The sequence below is a fragment of the Pholis gunnellus genome (assembly GCF_910591455.1).
Source record: "Pholis gunnellus genome assembly, chromosome: 10".
Classification (NCBI taxonomy): domain Eukaryota; kingdom Metazoa; phylum Chordata; class Actinopteri; order Perciformes; family Pholidae; genus Pholis; species Pholis gunnellus.
In genome coordinates, this window is record NC_136537.1 from 12,117,090 (window position 1) to 12,142,602 (window position 25,513).

Below are 25,513 nucleotides of genomic sequence, written 5' to 3' on the forward strand. Positions count from 1 at the left end.
ATTTAGAGTTTATGTTAACATTATTATAACATAATGATAGTTATATCTGCTTGAATGATGCTATGAAAAAGGGGCCAATAGCCAAGTCGTGATTTGGATATGGAACATTTTACGTACTTTGGCCAAGTGCACAACACCTCTCCTAGGTATTACATTCAAACAGCACAGCCAAGAAATGAATCATCTCACACACACACACAGACAGACAGTGCTCTGGAAGTGGTGTGTGGTAGTGCTAAAAGCTTTCCCGTATTTTCTCTTTAAGCATTAGACACCAGTGAGTGCATCAACCGGATGTGGCTCTAGTGAGCTCCGGCTGACTGTTAAGACCTTGTTTTAGGGGATCTCCCTTCCCACATCTGCTTCATGTTAGGGCCTGGGGGCCAGTACAGGAGGGCCCAACATTACACTCTGCTTCTCAGTGGGGGATGGCAGGAGAATGCCTGATGAACAGAGACACTGATGGACACAGGCTGGAGACTGGGTTATGCAAAACTGGTAACATTGTAGTTAAATATATATACAAGAATACACAAACAAAGCAAAAGACGGGAAACAGAATGACAAACTCAAACTGCCACACAAACACAATGTGCTGTTTCCCTGTTGTCCGAAATGGAGGACCTTAAAAAAAGAATAAGTTGGATTTTTCACGTCAGTCGTTCAGTTCAGTTTTCTGTCTTTCCAGCAGGGTACAAACGTCAACAAACCTCTGATAGTTTCAGATCAGCAGAAAAGAGAACCAAGTCAAGAGCTACAAGAAATCAGATATTATTTATAGTAAAACATATGTTCTATACAATTTGTCGACATTGTGAGAATGCACATGTCTCACACCAGTATTTACTGCCCAGAAGCTTGCATTCCCCCACATACATTCCCGACACACTGTAGCTGCACTCATTTTCTGCACGGGTGTCTTTCGGGACACGGAAATGCTGCAACAGAGGTCAAGTCTTCACAATTTATGAGGCACAGCAGTTTGTTATTGCGTAACATTGGCACAGTGATTTGATTTGTGTCTTATCCACATCTGTGTTAGCAGCTGTAACACTGTAACTCTATCCCCAGCGAGTGGGCATGATTGATGCTTACTTTCACAGGACACAGTACCTGAAGACAGCCATCAGCTACCCTGCCCCAGTCTCCTCTCAGCTTGGCGGGTTCACCTCCGGGCCAGCTCACCGTGAATCAGCCGCAGATGTGGTTCTGGAGTCACATGGGGTTACATATGACGGAGGACCCGCCCAGCAGCAGACGTCAGAAAGGACCCCCTTCAAATCCCTCGTTAAGTTTTGTCACCATGGTGTTCTTTTCATGGCGAAAAATAACTAGATTCTGAAAAACACTGCATTACTCATTGTTGTGGTTGGTGACGCTTACACAAACAAGTTGTGAGTTTCATGAATAAGATACACCCGTAGTGTATTAGTTGGCAGCAATACATTAAATGTAACTCCAGAAGTAAGATATTTTATCATTATGTTATCACAGCAGCTTTCTTTGTTGAAACGTTGGAAATACATCTTGACTTTCCTGATAACTTAGTAACATCTCATGAACGGCTGATATAGAAAACAGCCTCTAAAAGAGTTTATTACCTCTCGAGGATAAAGACTCCGTGTAGGTCAGATATCAGAAGCCCAATATCTGTTTATTACAGAATCCCTGTAATTTAGTCGAGCTGGTGGGAGGATTTCCCCACATATTCCTGGAGTCGCCCTGACATAAAGTGCTCCTACCACTCCTTCATGTATTAGATGAAAGTACACTTAGTCCTCCTCAAAGTTGACCTTTATACAGAGCACATTTAGACTAGGTTGTCCAAAACATGGTATCACTAACACACATACACCTGGATCACTGGAGCAGGATCTTAAACATTTGTTGCTGTTTCTCTTAAAAAACTGGCATTTACATTGTTTCCATGCACGGTATTTTGACCAGACTGGCAAGTCTAACTTGTGTCATAGGGGTGTAGCCCAAAGCGTGTAACTAATTGTTTTGAGGTTGTTATGGAAGTCATTTGGCCAGACCAGTTTTTCGAAATATAGATGCGTAAGTGACTGTGTCGTGTCAGATTGCAGAAGACATCCTGGTGTTTGTTTTGGTCCGTGGTCACTCTGGCGGGGTGGTGCTTGCCGTCGCACATCTGGGAGTGAGCTCAATGATATGTGTGGGATCGGAGCAGAGGTGGAGGAGGGGAGCCGAGAAGGGGGGGGGGGGGGGTGTACGCAACCACGTCATGTCGGACCCAGAGCGAGAGAGCCATCTGTATTATGTCATTTATGCTGGGGCACTCCACCCTTTGCTCTCTGTTTCTCTCACTTCTAGACTCCCCCACCCACTGTTTCTCTTGCCTTTGCTTTAGTGCTGCGTGTGTTTTACGTGTCCCAAGACTGAACAGGCCCATCTCCGTCTGTGTTTGTACTTATACTAAACTTTTACACCAAATCTTATTTCTCCAGGACTGCACTTTCTTCACCCTATCTTCTTTCCTGCCTTTCATTTTGTGTCTGTGTATCCAGCTTCTGAGTGAAAGTTCTTTGTCTGCACTCGCCTGTCTCACTTGATGTTCACCTTTGCTCCTGTGGCACCACCTGAAAACCAGACGTGGACGCTCAACAGCCTGTAATTAAGTAAAGGAGGGTTCCCTTTAGGGGCTCCAGCTAATTTCAGAATAAAATGACAGTTGATGTTTAAAGTTGATGAGAACGAAAGTGATTAGCTCAAGTTGAGGCCTTGCTTCTGTTAGAACGACAGCATTTCATCTGAAGGAAGGCTGTCATTGATCAATGAGTCAATATGCAATATAAATATCCTGAACAGTATGTGCATCCTGGTGTGTCTCTGTAAGAAGAAAGAAACACGGGCAACAGACACACCCTGTAATAACTACTACACACCCTCTCTCACACACACACACACACACACACACACACACACACATTAAACAGAACACCAGACAATAACTGCTTAGGGCTTTAACAAGGCTGTAAACCTTTTCACTTCATGGCTGAGCCAACAGGGAGGGAGTCTGCTCTCTGCTGTTTCTAGCTGCTGGCTCATTGTCAGATGGCCTGCATGTTAGCTTTGATGTAGAGAGGAGAGATTGGGTAGTTAATAATGCTCAGTATCGTTGACAATATCCTGAAATTGCTGTTACAATAAAATCAATCTCCTTACCAACAGTAGAACATGACTAATTAAATCAATGTGTACACAGCAGAGGATGTGATGGACTAGACAAGGGACAGAGGGAACTGCTTTTCTCCTGATTCTTCTCACCTCTGCCCTTCATGTCTCTGTGGGAAATGTAATTTCCTCATTATCTATCTATCACACTTTTCATTTGGGTATAAAATGATATCATGGCTATTTAATATATCTGATTCCAGAATAAACACTCCTGTTCTTGATTTTAATCTGGGTAATGTAAAAGACAATGAAACATAGAAGTCAAACTAATGAGTATAAAACATACTATTCTGAGCTTATTGCACCACCTTCTGGCTAAAGACTGTAGCTCAAGGTTGGTGTAAAATTCTTGCACGTTGTCGCCAACGGGGGTCAAATTTCACCTTATATGTTGATATCATGGCAACGGAAAATTGAGGCGAGAGCCAGTTGATCTTTTCAATCAACTGGCAGATTATTGCTACTATGATCCATGGCATAGAATTAATAAATGTTAAAAGAACAGCCTCTTTGAAATTCCTGCCAAAAGCCCTGATTTGTTTAGCGATTGACAGATTCAAATATAAGAAGTGAAAGAAAATGGTAGCTCAGTCTAATTATGAGGCTGTACGTTCACATTCTGCTGTAGCTTGATTTACAAAGCAACAAAAAACACAGAGAGAGATATCCTGTGTGACACTCTGTGAATTGGTCGGTCAGGAACACACTTCTTCGGAGACACAACTTCTACGATACAGCATGCGCTAATCACGAAATTGTCTTTCTTTCAAATAAATGCACGATGCTGTGAATACAAATAGAATGAATTTATAAATTAGTGTGCACTCTTCAGATAAAACAATCAGTGAACAATATACTAAAGGAGTGGGGTGCTTGTCCAGGCTCCATGGAATTATATTTCCATATGTTTGCATTGAGAAAAGAACCAGAGAACCACTTTAGATGTTATTATCAGATTTATTTACAGATGTAAGTGGGAGACCATCTCCCTTGTGCATTTACTTACTGGAATTCATCAACTTTTTCAAATAAAACAGCAGGGATTCTTATATTGCGACTCAGGAAATGCAAAATAGAAAATTGTACCACTTCAATGCTTTGTATGTTCATAGCACGTTGAAACAATTTTGTGATGCATATAAAAATGTGATAAACTCAATCCACCACTATTTAGAATTATCAATGTTGATTAAGTTGAAATATGTATTTAAAAAAAGCAAAGTAAGATGCTCTTTCATTCAATAATAATAAAAAAAGCTGTACTTTGATGGCAAGAACGCAATAAAGCAAACATGCTGCAAGTTTAGGCACACACCAGTCATCCCACACTATACTCAGCATGCTAACAGAGGAAAGGACTACACAACTACAGATCTGTGTGCTTATTCAAAATAAAATAAGAAAAGAAATGAGGCAACTGAGCATTATTAATTGAAATAGCTGGTCAGTTGTATGAGAGGCAATGCTAAAGTGATTAGCTAGAGCAAAAGGACTGACGAAATATTTCAACTTCAATCTCATGCCATCATTGACAATTGAACAAGGACAGCAAGGCAATGCATGTCAATGCATCCATTATGTGCAGAACAATAATACTACAAAAGCAATGCTACCTTTAGAGGTGACAAATTAAATGACGTGATATGGTGTTGTATTTGGACCAATGAGCTGGAGGCGATAGGAAGGGGACGGTGTGGACTAATAGGAGTAGGTCCGCTGGGAGGAGTAACAGTGCGGGGTTGTCTCTGGGGCCGGTGTGCTAACACTACATGGTGGTCTTCTTTCCTCTCAGCCTCAGTGAGTTTGCAGGGAGGCAGAAGGGACAGTGGAAGATAAGAAAGCAAGTGAGCAAACCAGTCGGAGAAAAGAAAACTATTAAAAGATATGGTACAGAGGTGTTACTACACAGCGGGTCCGTCTTCAGAAGCCTGAGGGTGTTAAAACATTCATGTCCCGAGGTTTAAGTTTGTGCGGCCGTGTGGGTGCCTGCTTGGCCTCAATACCCGAGATCTCAATCTTGGGGGGCATGAAATTGGCTGGGTCGTCCACCTTGAAGTTGCCCTTGGTGTTGGTGCCATCCATGGTGGAGGACTTCTGCATGCCGAAATAGGACTGCAGTGAGAAGCCTGAAGGAGAGACGAGAAATATTGATATTAATGACCTGAATCTAGCCGTTGTAAAAAGGGAGCAGCTTTAGTGTCATGATTTTAAAGAGTAACTTTAGTCCCCCCTGACTCCGCCAGCAGGTTACATCCATGTCTGTCCAAAATGTCATCACTTTTATCAGATTAGACATCTGTGTGAAATTGTAATAATTAAAATTCAGCAAAGGATGTTTTTGCCAAATTTGAAGAAATTCCCTCAAGGCGTTCCTGAGATATCGCGTTCAGCGGAATGGGTCAGGCGTGAGGTCACCGGGACCTTTTACCACCAAATTGTAATCAGTTCATCCTTGAATATAAGTGGACGTTTGTGCCAAATGTGAAGAAATTCCCTCCTGGTGTTCCTGAGAGATCATTGGACGGATGTACTGTACATATGGACAGATACACCTGAAAACACAATGTCCCTGGCATGGAAGCATAAAAAGCAAACCACTAATCCACACCCAGGTGTGTTCAAACTGAGATTTATTTGTTTGACCAATATTATTCTTTGTATTATACAAGCTTGTGTCTTTTGGGTGCTGGGTAAACTCTTTTAATTATATTTGAATCAGAGATTGTGAGGAACATCGCCCCACCCTGACAATGGAAAGTCACCGCTGATTTCAAGAGCTGTTCACTTGTAACCAGGGTTCATCTGAGGCAGTAGAAGCAGTATTATTGCATTCAAAGAAAAAGCACGGGGCACAGGGTTCAACCTGCGATGAGAGCCTATCACATCTATTATGCGTTCATACTGTAATACACAAACGATCCAAGTTTAGACTGGGTAGAAATCTCTCACCTGTGCTGGTTTCACAGCCTGGGTCAGTGGGGGACTTCTGTACCACGGGTCGAGTTCCAAAGAAGCTCCACCTCTCTGTTCCTCCTCCTCCTCCTCCTCCACCCTCATTTCCTCCCATGTCTGTGCTGGGGTTGGGACAATTAAGCTCCGGGGTGGCAAGAAAAGACGCAGGATTCAGCTGGAACCAGTTCCTGTATTCCCGCCAAGCAAAAGCAAGCCATGGACATGAGGTCAAACACGAGAAGGATATGCCATATGGCACACAATGTGAGCCATGTTGGGAAAATGAAGCACGCCAAGATTAGAGGTTCCGGTTCCATCCATTTTTAGATAACATTTTGGATCTGCATTTAGATTAAATAACAATAAGAGCTAAACATTACAGCAGCATGATGCCTACCTGCGACTAACAGCCGGTGATGTGTGGGGAGTAACACAGGGGGTGACACTGGGGGTGACGGAGGGGGTGACAGAAGGGGTGACACTTGGGGTGGATTGTGTTGATGTTGTACACCTGTCCTCCTTGAAGTCCCCGCTTGGCATTCTCAACTTCTGCAAAAGACAGAAAAAGCAAGCAATGAAACACACAAATACTGAAGAATCACCCTGTACATTACAAAGTGATTATTTAAAGTTTATTCATAAACATGGCTGGATGTACACTTTGTCCCTCATGTCCATGTTAACAGCCCATATATGTGGCAACTGTGTCAGAGACAGAGCAAACACTCCGTGATTACACAATGAAAAAGGTCAGCAGTGTTATTCTGGACCTGCTGTGACCATGAGGTGTGTGTGAGAGAAGAGAGATAGGGGATGACAAAGAGAGATTTGATGCACTGTGAGCAGGGCAGTGGCAATCGTGCAAATAAACAACAGGGTGCCCCCATGACTTTTTATCACCTGTGTATTATTTTGACAGATGAAACTGTTGTGATTTATAAAAAGTTAGGCCAATGGTGACAGAGAAAAGCCCCCCCCCCCAAAAAAAAAAAAAAACATGGTCCAAGCTACACCCAGTGCTTCTCATATGTTAAGAAAGGGATGGAGGTTAACTTTATCACAAATACGATTACAACTAAATTCTATTAACACTTAAGGTTGAGAACCTTGAGGTGGGGCAAGTGTGGAATGTGTTATTACATAGCGTTAGCAAATGTGATGGCAAGTTCAACTCGTGCCAGTTTGTGTCTCATTTCAGTTACTTAACATTATAATACAGGAGGGGCCCAAACTAAGGCTAGGTCCCCTCGGGAGACCAGTGAAGCTAGATAAGGATATGACGGTTCCCGAAACAGATAAAAACACTCTGTGCTCTTAGCTTACTTATTTAGCGTGGGGAGATATAGCGTTAGTGTTATGAAGGACTTCACGTTAGCGTTATCTAGTGTCTAGTATCTAGTTTGTGTACACGGGTTAGCTCAAATGCTAGCTTTGCTAGCTAACGTTAGCCTACAATGTTGCTTTGCTAACGGCCTGTTTTCCGGTCGGACTGTACAAATAACTAAAGCTAAACACAATTAATTAACATACCTTTTTATGATACAATTTCTTTGACGTTCCAGTCCGTCAGATTCCTTCATTTTATCCATAATTAGCTGTTTTAACACGATTTTCTTCTCGAAAACTCAAAAGATAAAGCCTGTACACACAGTACAGTGGGCCTCCAAAACGCCTCTTTCTGTTAGGAGCTCGGTGATTGGTCCGTTTGACAAAATAAGGGGATCGAATCATTTAGGGGCGTTGCCTGGCAACACTACTGCCGGAAGCTCCAGTCTTTGGAACAGCACAAACCTGATTACGTAATTTGTTGTTTACCAAGATGTTCCCTGCAATCACAAATACAATACACTGCTAAACAATATGGCATTGTCATATAATATACAATAATAAAACGTGCTCATTTTGTAATGTGTGTAATTACACAGCCATTGTTCTTTTAGTATAAATATAGTCCTCACTAATCATAAAGGGCTTGTGTTCTTGTGCGTTCAAATTCTTAAAACGTTGGAATGTTGTTGTAGGTCAGGTGAGAGCACTTGAAACGTGAGCCTGGGTAATGGGCCAGGGAGACTGTATAAATACAGATAAAAGAGATAAACAACCTTTGAACATCCACACTGTGTGCATAAGATTCTCCTGGGTCAGCTCGGTCACTTTAACACCCAATTTGTTTTCTTCTATTTGTGCAAGTTATATTTTCATGACACAGACATCATTCTGTCAGTGTTCACGGGATGTTAGAGCGCTGTATTATAAACATGAAAATGTATATCCAGAGCTTGTGTGACAATGTGACATTTCCAAACCAAATTTCTCCTATCCATAAGAATCTAAAAAAACTCAGTCTTGCCAAAAGTACCTCGTGAATGAATAAAAGTAAAAAAACAAAACTTAACACAGCTTAATTCCGGTTTGTTATCAATCAGGTTCATCAGGTATATCCAAAGAAAGTCAGGCCTGAGACCTTTCATTTTGGTCTAAACTAAACTAACAGCGAGCAAGAACGTGTGTAGGAGCTTTTCTTTTGACTTTTATTCAATTTGTGCAATTATTCATTTAATATTTGTACTGCTGCTTGGCACATCAAAGCTTCTACATTTGTTCATACTCACTGGCAATGTGCCGTCCCCCAGCCGGTGAAAGCGTGTCTCCTCAGCAGAGAGCCCCTTGTGGGGATAATACCCGGCATCCGTGAGCCCTGCCTGGTGCTCGAACTTCTGGATGCTCTCCTGGTTCTGCTCTAAGTGAGGATGGGCATACAGTGGAGACAAAATGAGCCAGTGTTTTCAGATGCTACACTCCATTATAGCAACCTCTGAAGATTGTGACGTTTACATAATTCTGTGTCATGTAGTAATGGAAGTTAGTGTATCTGTGTCTTAACACACACAGGAAGTGCCTAGATATTTATCAAAATGAAAATAAATGTTCATCATTTAGGTTCAGTTGGTTTTGTTGACTTACTGATCATCAGTGTGCTCATTAAGGAGGTGGCTTTGGCTTTCACAACGGGCACTGGGGACTTGACTGCCGATGGTGCCTCAAAAGTCAGCAGCTTCCCATCAACCTTGCCTTCCTGATCACACACGTTTACACACGTTAGGATTAACTTACAAACCAGTTACACAACAAACAAGAGCAAACCAAATTTTTCCAGGCATCACACAAGCCAATACATGCATAAGGTAACCATTTCCAAATACTTTGGTTCAGATAGTCAGGACAAACAGGAAAGCACCTCTGCAGTCTTCCTGAACTTGTGCTTTGGGATGACAGGGTTGCTCCATAACATGTTGACAGTCAGGTCTGGAGGTGGTGAATGCATGGTGGCCTCCATCAGCTCATCATAGCTTACATTGCGCCGAGTCATTCCAATGGGAGACGAAAAGGTGCCAAAGAGACCGGATGATGTTCCAGACTCAAGTGCTAAAGAATGGAAAAATATGATAAAACTAGCAAATCATTTTTACATATTTTAAAATGTTAAGATTATCACACCAAAATCTTTCTTCCTGCATTACCTGGAATGTCTCCCCGTCGTGAGCTCATTTTGACAACCGATCAGAAGGGCTGACCACAGGAGACTTTTGCGTGACAGTGTGAAGGTCCACCTAGCTTTGGGCTCCAAACCTTCATCACATGACATCACACAGTGTTACAGGGTCATTAGACAGATAGAAAAAGGCCTGCACCTATGGAAGCAACGTGTGTAGTCCAACAACACGTTGCTGTCGGTCAGAAGGGAGGCAAATAAATACATGTCACATGCATGTTTTTATTCGCCTAAGCATGGGAGTAGCATGAGACTAAACAGACTGCGTGAAGTGAATGGTGTCCTGTTTCTGACCTTCTCCAAATAGAACCAAAGAGTCTGGTTACAGCACTGTAATTAATATCAGATTATGTAAGTCACCCTCATATACCAGGCTCTCCTCTGCCCAAAACAGAGGGAAACAGCCCGACTGTGAAATAAAGCAGGCTCATATTCACAAGGAAATGAAACCTTTTGAATTGAGGAAATACTGCCTGTTGGATAAAATGGAACTTGTTCATCTAATACCTCATTGTGTAAAAGGCAAAGACAGCCACTCAAAGTAGTCCTCTTTGGTCACGGTGAACCTGATAACCTGTTATCAGTGCTCCTTATCGTTCAGCCTTGGCTGGACTAACTTTCCATTGCAAGCCACCTGCATCTTCCTCACTTTAGGCTGAATGAATGACGAGAAGACAGCGTCCACCATCTGTAAACTCTTTATGCTGGAATTGTTTGGATTTTGCAGATTTAGATAAGTGTCTTCGAGTATACTTTGCAGACATGCTGACACCAAATCTGCTATTGTTCATCACGTCAGTGCTGTGGGGAGTCAGCTGCAATGACTTGCAAAACAGGAACTGGCTAAATCACACCATGGCCGTGTGGGAATAATGTCTAAAATAATCTGTAAACTAGAACAACATTAACACTTCGGCTAGTTTTAGGGAGGCCACCTAAATACTGAAAAAAACTGTCGAGTATTTAAATCATTAATAGACTGGTATGTGTCAAAAACTACATGCATTGCATTTCTTTGTAGTTTTTTTTCCTCAAATCAGTTCAGTCATTTGCAGCGTTTAAAGGAACGCTCCATTAAAAGGAAACACTTACCTCACCCTGTCAATATTCCCTGTCCTCCCCTGTTGAAATTACTCCACAGCGACAGGGATCTCTTTGCAACAGAGGCGCAGATTTGACAGACTGAACGAACAAATATTGTATGTTTGTTCATCGGTGGGTTCATCCATGACTTTTGGACACGTAGAGAGTAAACAGAGCCCTGAGACGTCCACCAGTGAACGCACCATATCCGACAACGGAGCCGGCGGAAGTGATCATCCGAAAGTTAAAGCGCTGCAGCTCGCCTGGGAAGACGTGCGATGCAATGTAACGGCACTGTGAAAGAGTAGTCTACTGTTATACAGGCCTACTGCACAATACCAACAAGCAGTGATGGGAGAATAAATCAGATCTTTAACTTAAGCTATTAAGGTATAATTAACAACAGTTAAAGTCCTGCGTTTTGAAATTTGTAAAAGTATAAATGTATTAACGTCAATATTAAAGTACCGAGACGTACACGTCATGCAGAATAGTCTATTTCAGAATAATGTATGTTATGTTACTGAATTATGATCATTAATGAATCAATGTGTACATTGACATTAAAGTTAAAGCTGGCACATGTGGGGCTGATTTGATTTGATTTAGATTTTTTTTTGTTAATCACAGGCTTGCTTGTAAAATGCCCCAAGTGTTCTTGATAGGCTATATCATATTTTTTAAAATATTATATATTATGATATTTTGCATTATTAATCTCAATCTGGAAAGTAATTTAAGTTATTAAATAAATGTAGTGAAGTAAGAAATACATATACAAATATATTTGCCTTTGGGATGTAAAAGTATGAGCTAGCAGGGGAAAAAACACTAAAGTAAGGTAAGTATCCACTTCAGATAAGTACTTTCCACCAATGCCAGTTTAAATGTCTTATTTCGACATTGAAATTTCACTATGGAAGCTTTGCAGTTAAATTATGCGTAAGAAATTGAACTGCCCAAAATATCATGTTATGTATGAAGCATAGAAAATACTCGTGGCTTTGGTTAAAGTTAGAGCAAGGATTAGGCATACAGTGGTTATGGTAAATATTGGGAATGAACTCCAGTGTGTGTGTGTGTGTGTGTGTGTGTGAGATGTGTTAGAGCATACAGCCTATAAGAATCAATGATCTGAGCCACCCCTGACAGAGAAAACGCATGGTGCTGGCGTGTTATTCACCCTGTAATCTCAGAGTCTCTGCAGCTTCGGTGTCCTCTGGTATCTGATACATGTAAGTACTGGTAAGACCCATTAAGTGTGTTGAGAAGACATGTTAAAGAGTGACTCCCTCTGATATTCAATGCTGTGCATTCTAATTCTGTATGAGGTCAGTGACATGACACATGAACTTCATTTCTTGCATTTAAAGCCCTGAACCACAAGGTGACACTGTTGATGTAGGGAACAACAAACACTTGACTTATAGTTCATGCTTCCTTGAGCTTTTATTATTAACATTTATAAAAACACTGACAATTCCAAAATACATAAAACTTGGTTCACAACAATATTTGAATGTCAAGAAACGCATGTTGCTGGCGTGTTATTCGCCCTGTCATCTCAGAGTCTCTGCAGCTTTAGTGTCTTCTGGTAGCTGATACATGTAAGTACTAGTAAGACCCATTAATTGTGTTGAGGAGACTCGTAAATGTTCACATTAACTGTATTTCTTGCATTGGCAGCCCTGAACCACAAGGTGGCACTGTTGATGTATAGGGAACAAACAGTATCAGACCCAGAACAAAAATCAATGAATCAATGCTTCTTTGATTTCTTTTTTTTTTAATTATAAAAACAACACTGACATTACTAAAAATGCATAAAACTTGGTTCACAACACATACATCTATTTACAAAAACAGATACAAGGAAATAAAAGGGAACGGAGATCATACTGTAAGTGCACATAAGTATAAATAGAAGATAAATAGACAAAAAGTGTATTTCATTTCACATTTGCTTAAGGTGCCATTGTGTATGGGGGTCAGAGGTCATCTGATCTTCATATTGATCGGAGGAGTTAAAGAGTCAGACGCGAGCTGTGTTGGTGGTGGAAGTGAGCTCAGTTGGTCTGGCTGTAGAAGAGGTTTGCCGTTTCCTAGAAATGACAAAGAAGAAGAACACACATTAGACACATTACAACAGTGTGGAGAAGGCATCAAGTATTTCATTATGAAACATGGAGATTCACTGAAAGATTCATATAGAAGTTGGGTGATCGGTTTATTCTAAAGATGAGGCTCAGATTCACGTCTGTAAAAATACTCACGTGATGGAAGCCATGAGCTTTTGCACTGCCTTCACCTTGGGGTTCAGGCAAAAGCGATGGCCGTTGTTGTTGGTGACACTGTTGAAATGGAAAGTAGAGGCAGTTAGATTGATGACAAGAAGTGCCTTAGATATATATTGGATAGAAATGGATAAAATGCCAGCCTAGGTGTTATGTGTGAAAGGTTTACTGAGAAGCTTCCAATGCAAAATGCAAATAGCAAATCATTCTTTTCTAATCAAGAGACATTATTGCACTAATATACCACATTTCCACAGTCTTAATTAAAGATTTCAGTGCGTCTTACACAATCTCCACTTTGTCACAGAAGATGGTTGCTGGGTAGATGTGGACGTCCGTTATCTTAGTCCCTGGTCTAATTCCATTCCTGACACGTTGACACAGACACAGTTTTCCTGATGTGTGATCCACTAGAGAAAGACAAAGAAAAAGTAATTTAATTTCTTCAGTTCATTTTTCACTTCTTACAGCTACCAACACCTATAGAACTGTATAAAACAAAGCTCACATTGTCCATGTTAGAGTGGTGAATGCTAAAGAAGTATTAAAACTTACTTTGGGCTTCAGAGATGCAGACCATGACAGCCAGGAGCAGAAACACTTTCATGATGCCGGACATCGTCGGTTTCGTCTTTGGTGAAGAAGACACTGGTGCTGTGATGAAGGTGATGGAGAAGAGCTGTAACAAGTGCAGCTAGAGGGATTGACTAGAGTCAAAGAGAACTGTGAGGGGTAGAGACCAAGGGTCGCCTTAAATACTCTCCTCAGACACATACCTCATCGTACATCCTGTGATCAAGGGAATTTTTTAGAAACAGGAAAGTGAAACCCACAGAATTACCCTGACTCACTCTTTCCACTCGTCGCCCCCTGTGGTTACTAATAATTGAAGAAGATTTAAAATGTAAAAGTATATTTTGATATCATGTAAGAGAATAGCAATATAAAAACAAAATTGTAACTTGTTGCATGTGTAAGAAAACTGATACTCACATTGTTTGTCTAAATTGTTTTATGACCTGTGAAAAAAATATTCTTGGACATTTTGCACACTTTATTTATTTTGATATCATGAAGAATATAGATCCAAACAAATGGGTTGTGTACAAAGTATTTATGACAATATATTAGAAATGTATAAGTTAATGAGGGCACTTATTTCCAATATAAAGTTAACGAAAAGCTCATGTCATATGCAGTACAGTGCTGGTGACATTAGTTTCCTCCTGGATGTAAGCAAAGACACAACTGAACTGAATATGTCTTGGTGATGATAGAATTCCATAATGTATAAGAGAAGACACAATAAATCTATAACGCGCAGTGTCACCACATGGGAGTGCTAATCCTCCATTTCCGATAGACTTGGTCAAAAATGCTTTTGTATAACATTTCAAATCTAGTTAGTGTAGATTTGTGTGGACTATTTTATATTTGGCAACACAAAGTGTGGGCAGATGATCTTTCCAACACCTGGTTCTCTATGTATGTGGTGGGCATCAGTGGTTAACACCATCAGCGTGTATACAGCACCAAATCAAACATAAGAGGGCTCGGAATAATATGAAGGCGAAGGCGAGCATGATTTCCTTTCTTTCCACTGTAGCTGCGTCATAGTGACATGACATTTATGCTGTGAAAAAGTCAGTATCATCAGTAATATTTGATCGGTTCTGAATTTTTTTATTATAATCCGTAGTTAGATATTAATTGATCATATATCAGATCTGATATATGATATATGCCAAGAGTTATTTGTGCTTGTGCTAGTGAGCCATTACTATGCCAATAGAATATTTCAATTGTAAAAAATACATACAAACCAACTCAAATTCCGCTTAATATTTTCTCAGTACTGTCTCACCATCACACTCCGGAGCACGGAGGAGAGGGCCGGACTGTCTGGACACTTGTGGTGCAGCTGACCACAGGCGCACTGAGCCTGTCAGGCGCACAGAGCTCAATGTAGAATTCACACTCTCTGCCTTCTCCAGTCACCTCACCACCACAGGTAGCTCTCTTATTGATGGCTGTCAGTACCAAGCCGTTTTCGCTTTTTTAGGAAATGATTTACCTCGGTGAGCTGGCTACTATGATGAGCAGGCCAGAAGCGTATTACTGCGCGCCGGTCATCAAGTGATTCTGCTCTTCAGTCTGCTCCTCTCTCCTTCTCTCTGTGCTGTGCTTCTTTCCACTCCAAAGATAATGCAAATTTTATTTGAGAAGTTTGCTCAAATATTGGTCGGGTCATTTCGGTCTCCCAAAATATTTGTCGGGACATGTCAAAACCATATGCAAACCTACGCCCTTGCCTATACCAGTTTGAGTGGGAAAAGGCATACACGTTGGTTATACATCTGGCCCCAGGTATAATGATGTACAAAATACTTCACAATGATCGTGTAATTGATGAACAAAACAGTCAAAGCGTTGCAACTCAATGGCTGAGACCGATAGAGCAGTTTAAGTTAACTGAACATGAAAATATTTCGTATATGATGCAATAAGAAGTCATGTTAATTTAACAAATAACAATTCAGACTTTTGAACATGATTTTAATACGTGCAACCAATGTGCATATTATTTCCACGGAGTTCCAACAGTTTATTTTTTAGTGGAAGTGGAAGTGGTGAAAGCGAGCTCAGTTGGTCTGGCTGTAGTAGAGGTTTCCCGTTTCCTAGAAATGACACGCACAAAAAGAAAGAAGGAACACACATTAGACGCATTACAACAGTGAAGAGAAGGCATCCTGTAACTCATTAATAAACATGGAGATTCACTGAAATATTCATATTAGAAGTTGAGTGGTCGGTTTATTCTGAAGATGAGGCTCGGATTCATGTCTGTAAAAATACTCACTTGATGGAAGCCATGAGCTTTTGCACTGCCTTCGACTTGGGGTTCAGGCAATAGCGATGGCCGCTGTTGTTGGTGACACTGTTGAAATGGACAGTAGAGGTAAACAGGTGAGCATGATTCAAGCAGTTAGATTGATGACGAGAAGTGCCTAAAATGTGCATGTTATTGTTGCCTCATTCAGATGAAGGAAGAGGTGATTATACCTTTCACTGAAACTGAGGCCTGTCAAAGTTTAGTAGTTCCAAGAGGACCCAAATGCAGAACACAGGACAGGCAGGTTGAATTAAACAAAAGGTCAAGTTCAGGTGTCATCCCTGAGATCAGTCCTACAGAATCTTCTTGCGAGTTCATGAGATTACGATTCCGATTGCCCATAAGGCTGCAGCACATATATCCTCCACAGGGTCGCCCATGGCGTGGAGACACTTCTGGCATGATGGCACTTCACTTCGGATGGCAGAGCACGGCTGTTTGCCCTGTATGCATAGGCAATGGCCTCCACTATCCAGTGGGACAGCGCTGTTTCGAAAGAGCACAGCCCATCTTAGGACCACCATCACAGAGCTGCTCTGACCGCCGTATGCACACAGTGGCCTCAAAATAAGCTCTGAGGCCCCGCACTGGGCATGGCAGCCTTGACCTCTCCTCTCCCTCTTCTAATGGGGGGTCACACTGCACAAGCTGAATAGGCTGATTGAGATATCAGCATGCCAGCATCTTGACAGCCAAGAGCAGAAATACTTTCATTGTGCTGGACATCGTCGGTTTCCTGTATGGTCAAGATGACACTGGTGCTAAAAAAAAATCTTGTTCCTTGTGTTGAAGATGACAGAAAAATGAGCTGTAATAAACCCAGCAATAGAGATTAGCTCGTCAAATAGGGCAAAGTTTGTTATGGGTAAATCTCCAGGGATTGGATGCCACCGTGTGTGTGTGTGTGTGTGTGTGTGTGTGTGTGTGGAGCATTACAGCCTATGAGACTCAGTGGATCTGAGCCACCCCTGTCAGTATTAAGGCAGAATACTCTCTTTCAATGTGCATCAACAGAAGACATGAAAAATACACACGATACAATTGTCATCAATTGTAACAAGAACAATTTATAGAACAAAGCTTCAGTTAACTTTTGTTTAAAACTTTTTTCGAGCGATGAGGTAGTCTCCATTGAGACTAGCCTGCAGGTTATTCCACGACCAAAGTCCATTGCAAAATATACTTTTCCCCGTCCACACAGGAGGCACCTTTAAGCCGAGCCAATTTCTGCATCTAAGATTTTGGTATTTTGTACCAATACAAACTTTGGGCATTGTCACAATGTCCTTGTACATTAAAATATACTAATGCTGCATGCTAAGCAGAGCAAGTGAAGACCATTTTACAATGTGCAGTGATGAGTCCTGTAGCCTTTAGTTTCAAATGTATCTCAAATAATGTATATCTGGGACGGGCACATCTGTAATGGTATCACTAGTCTATAGCTGAGAAAGGAATAGGCTTGTAACCAGGCAATTATGTGAGGATGGAGAGAACTATAACAAATCTATATAAAAAAATAACTGTGAATTTAAGTGACTTAGTTCCAATGTGATGCTTGAAATTAAGATTTTTTATCAATCAAATGCCGGAATATTTGAATGTCAAGAAACGCATGTTGCTGGCGTGTTATTCACCCTGTCATCTCAGAGTCTCTGCAGCTTTAGTGTCTTCTGGTAGCTGATACATGTAAGTACTAGTAAGACCCATTAATTGTGTTGAGGAGACTCATTAAAATATTTAATGCTTGGCATTCTAATATTATGAGATATGTAAATGTTCACATTAACTGTATTTCTTGCATTGGCAGCCCTGAACCACAAGGTGGCACTGTTGATGTATAGGGAACAAACAGTATCAGACCCAGAACAAAAAACAATGAATCAATGCTTCTTTGATTTCTTTTTTTTTTTTATTATAAAAACAACACTGACATTACTAAAAATGCATAAAACTTGGTTCACAACACATACATCTATTTACAAAAACAGATAAAGGAAACAAAATGGAACGGAGATCATACTGTAAGTGCACATCAGTATGAATAGAAGATAAATAGACAAAAGGTTTAATTCAACTACATCTGCATTCGTTTAAGGTGCCATTGTGTATGGGGGTCAGAGGTCATCTGCTCTTCATATTGATCGGAGGAGTTAAAGAGTCAGACGCGAGCTGTGTTGGTGGTGGAAGTGAGCTCAGTTGGTCTGGCTGTAGAAGAGGTTTGCCGTTTTCTAGAAATGAGAAAGAAGAAGAACATTAGACACATTACAACAGTGTGGAGAAGGCATCAAGTATTTCATTATGAAACATGGAGATTCACTGAAATATTCATATAGAAGTTGGGTGATCAGTTTATTCTAAAGATGAGGCTCGGATTCATGTCTGTAAAAATACTCACATGATTGAAGCCATGAGCTTTTGCACTGCCTTCACCTTGGGGTTCAGGCAATAGCGAAGGCCGCTGTTGTAGGAGACACTGTTGAAATGGAAAGTAGAGGTAAACAGGTGAGCATGAGTCAAGCAGTTAGATTGATGACAAGAAGCGCCTCAAATGTATACAGGTTCATAATAACTTTCACTGCAATTGACTTGAACCTTCGATACATCTCGGATAGAGAGGATAAAATGCCACCCTAGGTGTTATGTGTGAGAGGCTTACTTGAGAAGCTTTCTATTAGCACAAAAAATGCAAACAGCAGATAATCCTCTTCTAAATAGGACACATTATTGCAAGATCTCACAATTTAAATGAAAGATTTCAGTGCGTCTTACACAATCTCCACTTTGTCACAGAAGATGGTTGCTGGGTAGATCTGGATGTCCTTTATGTCATTCTTTGAGCCAATTCTATCCCTCGTTTTTGTACACAGACACAGATCTCCTGATGTGTGACCCACTAGAGAAAGACAAAGAAAGAAATCATTTCATTAATTCAGTTCATTCTTACAGCTACCACCTTATATAGAACTGTATGAAACAAAGCTCACATTGTCCATGTTAGAGTGGTGAATGCTAAAGAAGTATTAAAACTTACTTTGGGCTTCAGAGATGCAGACCATGACAGCCAGGAGCAGAACCACTTTCATGATGCCGGACATCGTCGGTTTCGTCTTTGGTGAAGAAGACACTGGTGCTGTGATGAAGGTGAAAGAGAGGAGCTGTAATAAGTGCAGCTAGAGAGATTGACTAGTGTCAAAGAGAACTGTGCGGGGTAGAGACCAAGGGTCGCCTTAAATACTCTCCTCAGACACATACCTCATTGTACTTCCTGTGATCAAGGGAATTTTTGAGACAAGAAAGTGAAACCACAAAACAAAACCTACGCACTCATTCCACTCGCCGTTCCCTGTGGTTACTAATAGAATATGAATATAAAACATGCACTGCATGTGACAAGAAAACTTATTCTCACGTTTGTGTAAATTGACGTATATGACCTATGAAAAATATTTTTTTTACATTTTGCATACTATTTATTTTGATACCATGAAGACTAAAGATTCAAACATTTGGATCCAAACATTTCAAATCTAGTTGGTGTAGATTGCTGTTGAATTTGGCAACACAAAATGTGGGCATGTTATCTTTACAACATCTTGTTCTGTATGCATGTTGTGTGCATCCGTGGTTAACACCATCAGCGTGAATACAGCACCAAATCAAACATGAGGGGCCTCGGAATAATATGAAGGCGAGTATGATTTCCTTTCTTTCCACTGTAGCTGCGTGGTAGTGACATGACATTTATGGCTTGAATAATTCAGCATTATCAGTCATTTTTTATGGGTTCTGCATTTTTGAATTATGCCCTCCAAGGGTCATGAGTTGTCTTTCCACTGTAGCTGCGTGGTAGTGACGTGACATTTATTGTGGGAATAAGTCAGTATTATCAGTCATATTTAAGGGATTCTGCATTCTTTCGTAGTCATTAGACATTAAATCAGATCTGATATAGGATACATGTCATGTCCTCCTGAGGTCATGGGTTTGAAAAGAAATGCTTGGTTTCTGCAGAAAACTTGTAAGTTTCAGTTTTATATCCTCTTTCACTTTTTGTTCAAAAGGACATCCCTTCACATCTCTTCCTTCTCAGTTTGTGATGTCCTTCTCTTTTCTTCTAAATGTTTCAACAAATATGGAATGAAAGTGAAAGACACAGAGAATCTGGATTTCGTTAAATCGTTATAGCCTATAAATACCATTTGTAATAACGGGTGTTAGAGATCACATTATCGTTAAATAGAGCGACAGGAACATAAAGACAGAGAGTGACTCTATATTTTATGTTATATGCCTTATTACTGATAAAGCAGGGCCCTGAGAAAGACATATTTCTAACTTTCAGACATTTAGAATAAAAGGCATGTTCTATCGGGTTGGTTCACCAAACTTAAAAGGTTTTCTCACATAGGCGAATGGTTTCTAGCCATGTAGAGCGTTTTGGTCTTGCTTGTCCAGGTTTTGAAATATCTCTCTCCTTTGGGGGTGAGGGCCGAAGTCTCCAAGGTTGATTTCTCAAATCCTGGGCCAGTAAAACCCAAACTAATCTGCATAGCTGAAACCCAAGTGTGAAAATATATTATTTTCAAATCTGGGTGAACAGACCCTTGAAACATTGTGACGGTGCATTTTTAAGACAATCCAGTGGGTTTTGTGAGCAAGAACATGCAACCCTCACAGTTTATCTTAAAGATCTTAAAGTTAACCACAAGGTATATTTTACTGTCTTCAAGTCTGGATTTATAATTTTGCTTGATGTTCCACCAAGCTATATTTCTTAACCGTGAAAAAAAAAAGAAGTGTGATTTTGTTGAATTCTTCAGAAATCTGTCCAAGCCAAGCTGTGCTAATTTAAGACACGGGGGTCTTCCCTACAATGAAGAGCACTGAAAGGGACTTTCATTTATTTCTATAACGTTCAGACTAAACAACAGTGGTCAGCAAGTGTGACTTCCTTAAAACTACTACCACAGAAGAGCGCGCATGAAGGAAATCGAGTCCTTTTCCAACTAAAGACAAAAAAAATGTGTGCGTACAAAATGTGAGTCATATCAAGAATTTCTGTGGTTTATCAAGAGATGTATTTATCATGCAGCAGCTCACAGTGGCACACTATATTTCTGCCACCTCTGATGAACTCCATTTTCTTTCTGACAGACAGACTGCACTTAGCAAGCTTGAATATTTCATACTTCCCTTCCATTAATATTTCATAGGTTTTCAGACTGGAGAGTGCACCAGCTCACGTCAGTAAAGTGCAGCTTGTTCTGGCACAGGAACAAAAAGGGATGACTCTGCGGTCCAGCTTTCAGTGGCAGTACATGTAAGACCAACACGGCTCATGGAAAATATTTTTTTATTAGTTGCCCTATTGGCTGTGTAGGGGGTAAATGTGGGTTTGGGTACGCATTTAATAATTCATGTTTCCTTTCTGTGAAGTGTTGCAGCTCTTCACCACAAGCTCAAATCACAAAGTGTGACCGTGTGTAGGAATGAAGCGACAGGAACTAGAAACGTCAGCAGAGTCTCTTCCTCTGCAGACTCTTTGCATACAGCCAATGGTGTGGTTGCACTTCTCATTTCATTTGAAAAAAGCAATTTAAATCAGCAAAAACGCTGTGACTAAATACCAAGTAAATAGTGGGAAAATGTAAAAAAAAAAAAAAGGATTAAAAACAAATCAGTGGTGGAAGAAATAAAAGTGCCATTTATGTTAAAGTAGCCTATTACATTAAAAGTAAAAGTCCTGCATTCAGACTTTTAACTCAAGTCAGGAAGCAGCGTAGCCACAGTAGATTAACAGTTTCCAGCCCAAATCAATATAAACAACAGAAAATACTTTAGCATACAAAGTTTCATTTTCACAGGAAGACATGCAAGATAAATATTGCAACCCACAAAGTGTTTTGTCAGACAACAAATACAAACTCTCATTTCAATGATGATGACATCAAGATGACTAGATCCTCTGTTATCCATTATGATTTAATACAACTCATGTGTATCAAATATTTCTCAAACTAAATGAGTCTAAAATAACAGTGGACACAACATAGTTTAAAGAATTGTTGTGTTTTTACAATAAAATGACAGCTTTGGTGATATTTGGTTCACAATATTTTAAAAACCCTGCCAAATGTTGACAAAAGCAGCCCAAATTTCATCTACCAGCCCAACCTAAATCACAAGTAGCCCAATTGGGCAGGAACCAGCCTAGTCTAGCCACACTGTTAGGGAGTTCCAAGGGTCACAATCTAAGGGGTCATGGGATGATTACTGTGGGTTGGAAAGTTGAAAACCAAACGTCTGCAATACACACAGACTTAGACTTTTTTTTACCTATCTTTGCTTTTTGTGAAATATTGGATGAAATGACCTTTTCATGTATCATGCAGGCGTTTAAATGAAAACATGTGAGAGGTTCAGTGTTACAGCTGATGGATGCAACACAGGCGGGAAGGACCCAAATGCAGACTCAAGAGACTCAGTGAAGTTTCTTTAATAGTGGGAAAAAAAAAAGCTTAGAAACTGAGCCTCGAAAAGGCCGGCAGATTACATAAACAACTCTGCGTCGTAAATGACCTGCTGCTTCAGGCTGACTTGATGGAGCAGGTCAAAGGGTTACGCGTTACTTTCATTTGATATTTTGAGGATTGTTCTTAGTTCCTACCTGTGGTTGATTCCCTCCACAGCATGGTCGAGACGATTCCCATAAGAAGAAGTTCCCATATTATTCAGTTCAAATTGTGTTCAAATACATGAAGATAAGAAAAAAAATAAGAATGATGTTTTGAAAACGCATGTGATTAAATTGGGTGACTTTGTTTTTTTTGGGCCTCAGAAGCCGAGCAATAACAATAATAACACCTACTGATTTATTTAATTTCACTGAAAACAAATTAAACTAAATGTTTGACGATGTCTTTTCGTGAAGTTTAGATTACCACGAACTAACACGTTTTTTTTTATCAGGCCTTGCCTCTCATTTTGGTGTGCTGAGGTAAGTGTGAAAAGAAAGAGCGACCCGAGAGTCGACATGACCGCAAGAGACTCTTTGAAAGTTTCCAGCCCCGAAAAGACAAGTTTTCCTGTGACAGTGAAGGTGCTTTTTCTCTTACTGGAACCTTCAGCATGTATGTTTCATTACCCTGCGTTCCTACGTTTCTTCAGGTTTATGTCCATGACAATAACTCAATGGTTGTTTTAAATAGTCAGCTCAATTGGTTATGATGAACATGAACATTGTACTCACCCCAAAGAAACACATGGCGACATCGTCCCAACAAAATCACACAATAAGGTCCAGACAAGTGAGCAAACCAACACTTCAGCCACATTGACTAAAGTATTTGGACAAACCATTAGTGAGCACCCAAAATGTTGAACATAATAATTCCTCATTGCACATTAAAGGTGTTTGGGAACAACTACAGCAAGTAGTTTGGCCAAATTTCAATCAGAAAGAAAGTCAAACAGGGATTTGTTTTCAACCTTGATTATGTGAATGTTCTTGTTTCTTGCCCCATCGGACGTCGTTCCGGACGACAAATGTTGCACCATTTCCATATTTTAGCAAATAACTGATTGAGTACAATATTATCATTACAGAAAGGAAGGTTGGCTAAATCTACAAAATGAATAACCAAGTTGATTGATGATGAGAATGATCCTTTACACTATTTGAATAAACAGCCAATGTCTCAGTTTGGCCTAACTATACTTTAGATCTTAAATAGACAATTCATTTTTTTGTTGTCACTTTTAGTATGACCTCTAATGGGCCATTTGTCTATAAGATGTGCATTTCGTGGCACACCATTGCTTATCAGAGATTTAAGGTTACACAATTTGTGATGGCTTGTGAATGCAAAGTATTTCCTAAGCCTGTCCTCTAGTGTTTACAATAGAAAACTACATCCAAGGATGAACCTACAGATAAAAACAATTATCTTTAATCAGAGCAGATATTCGTTCTTTTTACCAAAACTACTCCACACACAAAAAATCTGAATAATCTGTTCTTTGCAATATTGAAATGTATTGAATATGCGTATGTGAATCAGTAACTTTTATGCGTTTCATTGTGACATGCAGTCGACATGCAGCCGTACCACTGCAGCAACAGATTGAGGTTGTTGAGGTTCAGCGGTGTCATCTTTGCTCAGCTTGTGTTGCTCCACACTTGTGTTTACCAGAGCAGGATCCCACGACAGTTACCATAGAAACTCCAGCGCCTGGCACCAGCTGAGCCGAGAGGGGAGTTCATTTACGGAGGATTCACACATCCAAGAAAACAGAGATCATAGCACAGATGTTGTTGTTTTCAAATATTAGACATTTGATCGTTGAGAGTATAAAAACAATGTTTTATTGATTCATACGTAGTTCACAAAACACAGGAAGGTAGAAAAATGTTGTTTTTTTTTGCAGATTTGTCAATTTATGTTTGTGTGTCATCACCAGAATACATCAAGTGTTGTAATAGTAAATTATTACATTGATATAACTCTACAGATGGACAATCTATGTTTTCAAATGTGTGTTTGATCATATCCCTTAACATATCCGCATAGTACACATCTACACAATGCAGTGTCTCATGCACTGACAGAAAAAGATTGGACACTTTGTTGAGCAATGTCTTGTGTCACAATGTCTGTGCATTTGCGTCCTATATCTCAGCGATGGCGGGCAGCATGCAAGCTCGCACGCGCGCCTCCCTCCACGCCGACCTGCAGTCAGAGAGCCACTGGGAGATGAGGGATTGTTTGATGGTTGGACTCTGTCGCTCCCCCTCTACCACTCTGTCTGCTGGGCTCCCTCTCCTGGTCTCCAACCCGGAGAAGCTGTGCTTTGGGGAGATGTTTGGAGTCGATGTGTTAGTGCTGGTGTGTAACTCAGGGCAGCTGCTCTTGCGCTGGCATGGGAGGTCTGGACTTGAAGCACGGGGGATGCTGTGAGCTCTGGAGCGAGCCTGGCCCTCCCATACACTCCCATGTGGCCTTATAAACCTTCCTTCAACAAATGCTCCCCTCACACCTCCTGACAGGTTGTCCTGGTGTCCATAAAGATACTCCAGAGGGTCGGAGTTGCCAAACATCAGCTCGCCATTCAGTTTTATCTCCTTTCCCGGCTGCATGTCGGTGGCGTGTGCGTCGTCTGTAGGGTTGAATACAAAGGTGGTAGATGTAGTCCCACTGAGCCTTGACAGCCTCAGCCTCTGGTGCACGGCGTCCAGCTGCAGAGTGCGGATGTTGTCAGGGGAGATGTGCCTGGCGGGGAATGTGGGGCTGGCCAGGTGGCAGATGGAGAGGAGGTAGTCCTCTGAGGAGACGACCTGGCCGTGGCCAGCGATGTGGAGTGTGTTGGCCTCATTTAAATCCCTCACCGTCTCCTCGGTGCCCTCTCTGATTGTGGGCAGCAGGAGTCTTCTCTTGGACAACAGTCTGGAGCGCGGCCGCATAGCTGAGAGAAAGACAAGGAGGAAAGACGTCATGTTTTGAGCCAAAATGTTTAAGCACCATACATAGTAATGTAGAG

General features: G+C 40.8%; 3 protein-coding genes across 4 annotated transcripts in view; all 3 read right to left on the reverse strand.

Moving 5' to 3' along the window:
- gfpt2 (glutamine-fructose-6-phosphate transaminase 2) overlaps positions 1–10,990 on the reverse strand; it is a 33,653-nt gene extending 22,663 nt beyond the window's left edge. Inside the window, exons 1-7 of the mRNA XM_079167574.1 lie at positions 10,796–10,990; positions 9,672–9,780; positions 9,389–9,576; positions 9,115–9,226; positions 8,763–8,890; positions 6,548–6,699; positions 6,148–6,338 (exon numbers count right to left, since the gene is read on the reverse strand). Coding sequence (XP_079023700.1) covers positions 6,148–6,338; positions 6,548–6,699; positions 8,763–8,890; positions 9,115–9,226; positions 9,389–9,576; positions 9,672–9,699 — 799 coding nt within the window. The 5' untranslated portion in view covers positions 9,700–9,780; positions 10,796–10,990. The remainder of the gene's footprint in view (positions 1–6,147; positions 6,339–6,547; positions 6,700–8,762; positions 8,891–9,114; positions 9,227–9,388; positions 9,577–9,671; positions 9,781–10,795) is intronic.
- A 1,556-nt stretch (positions 10,991–12,546) lies between these two features.
- Positions 12,547–13,756, reverse strand: LOC306701780 (C-X-C motif chemokine 10-like). The gene is made up of 4 exons (XM_079167188.1): positions 13,636–13,756; positions 13,367–13,490; positions 13,060–13,137; positions 12,547–12,888 (listed from the first exon to the last, which is right to left on the reverse strand). Exons 1-4 carry the CDS (start codon positions 13,697–13,699, stop codon positions 12,819–12,821), a joined length of 336 nt encoding a protein of 111 aa, XP_079023314.1. The 5' UTR covers positions 13,700–13,756; the 3' UTR covers positions 12,547–12,818.
- A 1,887-nt stretch (positions 13,757–15,643) lies between these two features.
- On the reverse strand, positions 15,644–19,155 carry LOC306702206 (C-X-C motif chemokine 10-like). Of its 2 annotated transcripts, none has more exons than XM_079167764.1 (4): positions 19,008–19,155; positions 18,746–18,869; positions 15,941–16,018; positions 15,644–15,758 (listed from the first exon to the last, which is right to left on the reverse strand). In XM_079167764.1, the coding sequence occupies exons 1-4, from the start codon at positions 19,069–19,071 to the stop codon at positions 15,686–15,688; spliced, it is 339 nt and encodes a 112-aa protein (XP_079023890.1). In that variant the 5' UTR covers positions 19,072–19,155; the 3' UTR covers positions 15,644–15,685. The 2 variants fall into 2 exon arrangements, with proteins under 2 accessions (XP_079023890.1, XP_079023891.1); XM_079167765.1 differs by lacking the exons at positions 15,644–15,758; positions 15,941–16,018 and adding exons at positions 17,927–18,204; positions 18,372–18,449.
- Positions 19,156–25,513: the final 6,358 nt, after the last annotated feature.

Coding starts and splice junctions, on each gene's coding strand:
- LOC306701780 (XM_079167188.1), bottom strand. CDS start 13,699: ATGTCCGGCATCATGAAAGTGTTTCTGCTCCTGGCTGTCATGGTCTGC. Junction 13,138..13,366: donor TGTGACAAAGTGGAGATTGT/GTAAGACGCACT, acceptor CCATTTCAACAG/TGTCACCAACAACAACGGCC. Junction 12,889..13,059: donor AAGCTCATGGCTTCCATCAC/GTGAGTATTTTT, acceptor TGTCATTTCTAG/GAAACGGCAAACCTCTTCTA.
- LOC306702206 (XM_079167764.1), bottom strand. CDS start 19,071: ATGTCCGGCATCATGAAAGTGGTTCTGCTCCTGGCTGTCATGGTCTGC. Junction 18,870..19,007: donor CTGCATCTCTGAAGCCCAAA/GTAAGTTTTAAT, acceptor GTCTTTCTCTAG/TGGGTCACACATCAGGAGAT. Junction 15,759..15,940: donor AAGCTCATGGCTTCCATCAA/GTGAGTATTTTT, acceptor TGTCATTTCTAG/GAAACGGGAAACCTCTACTA.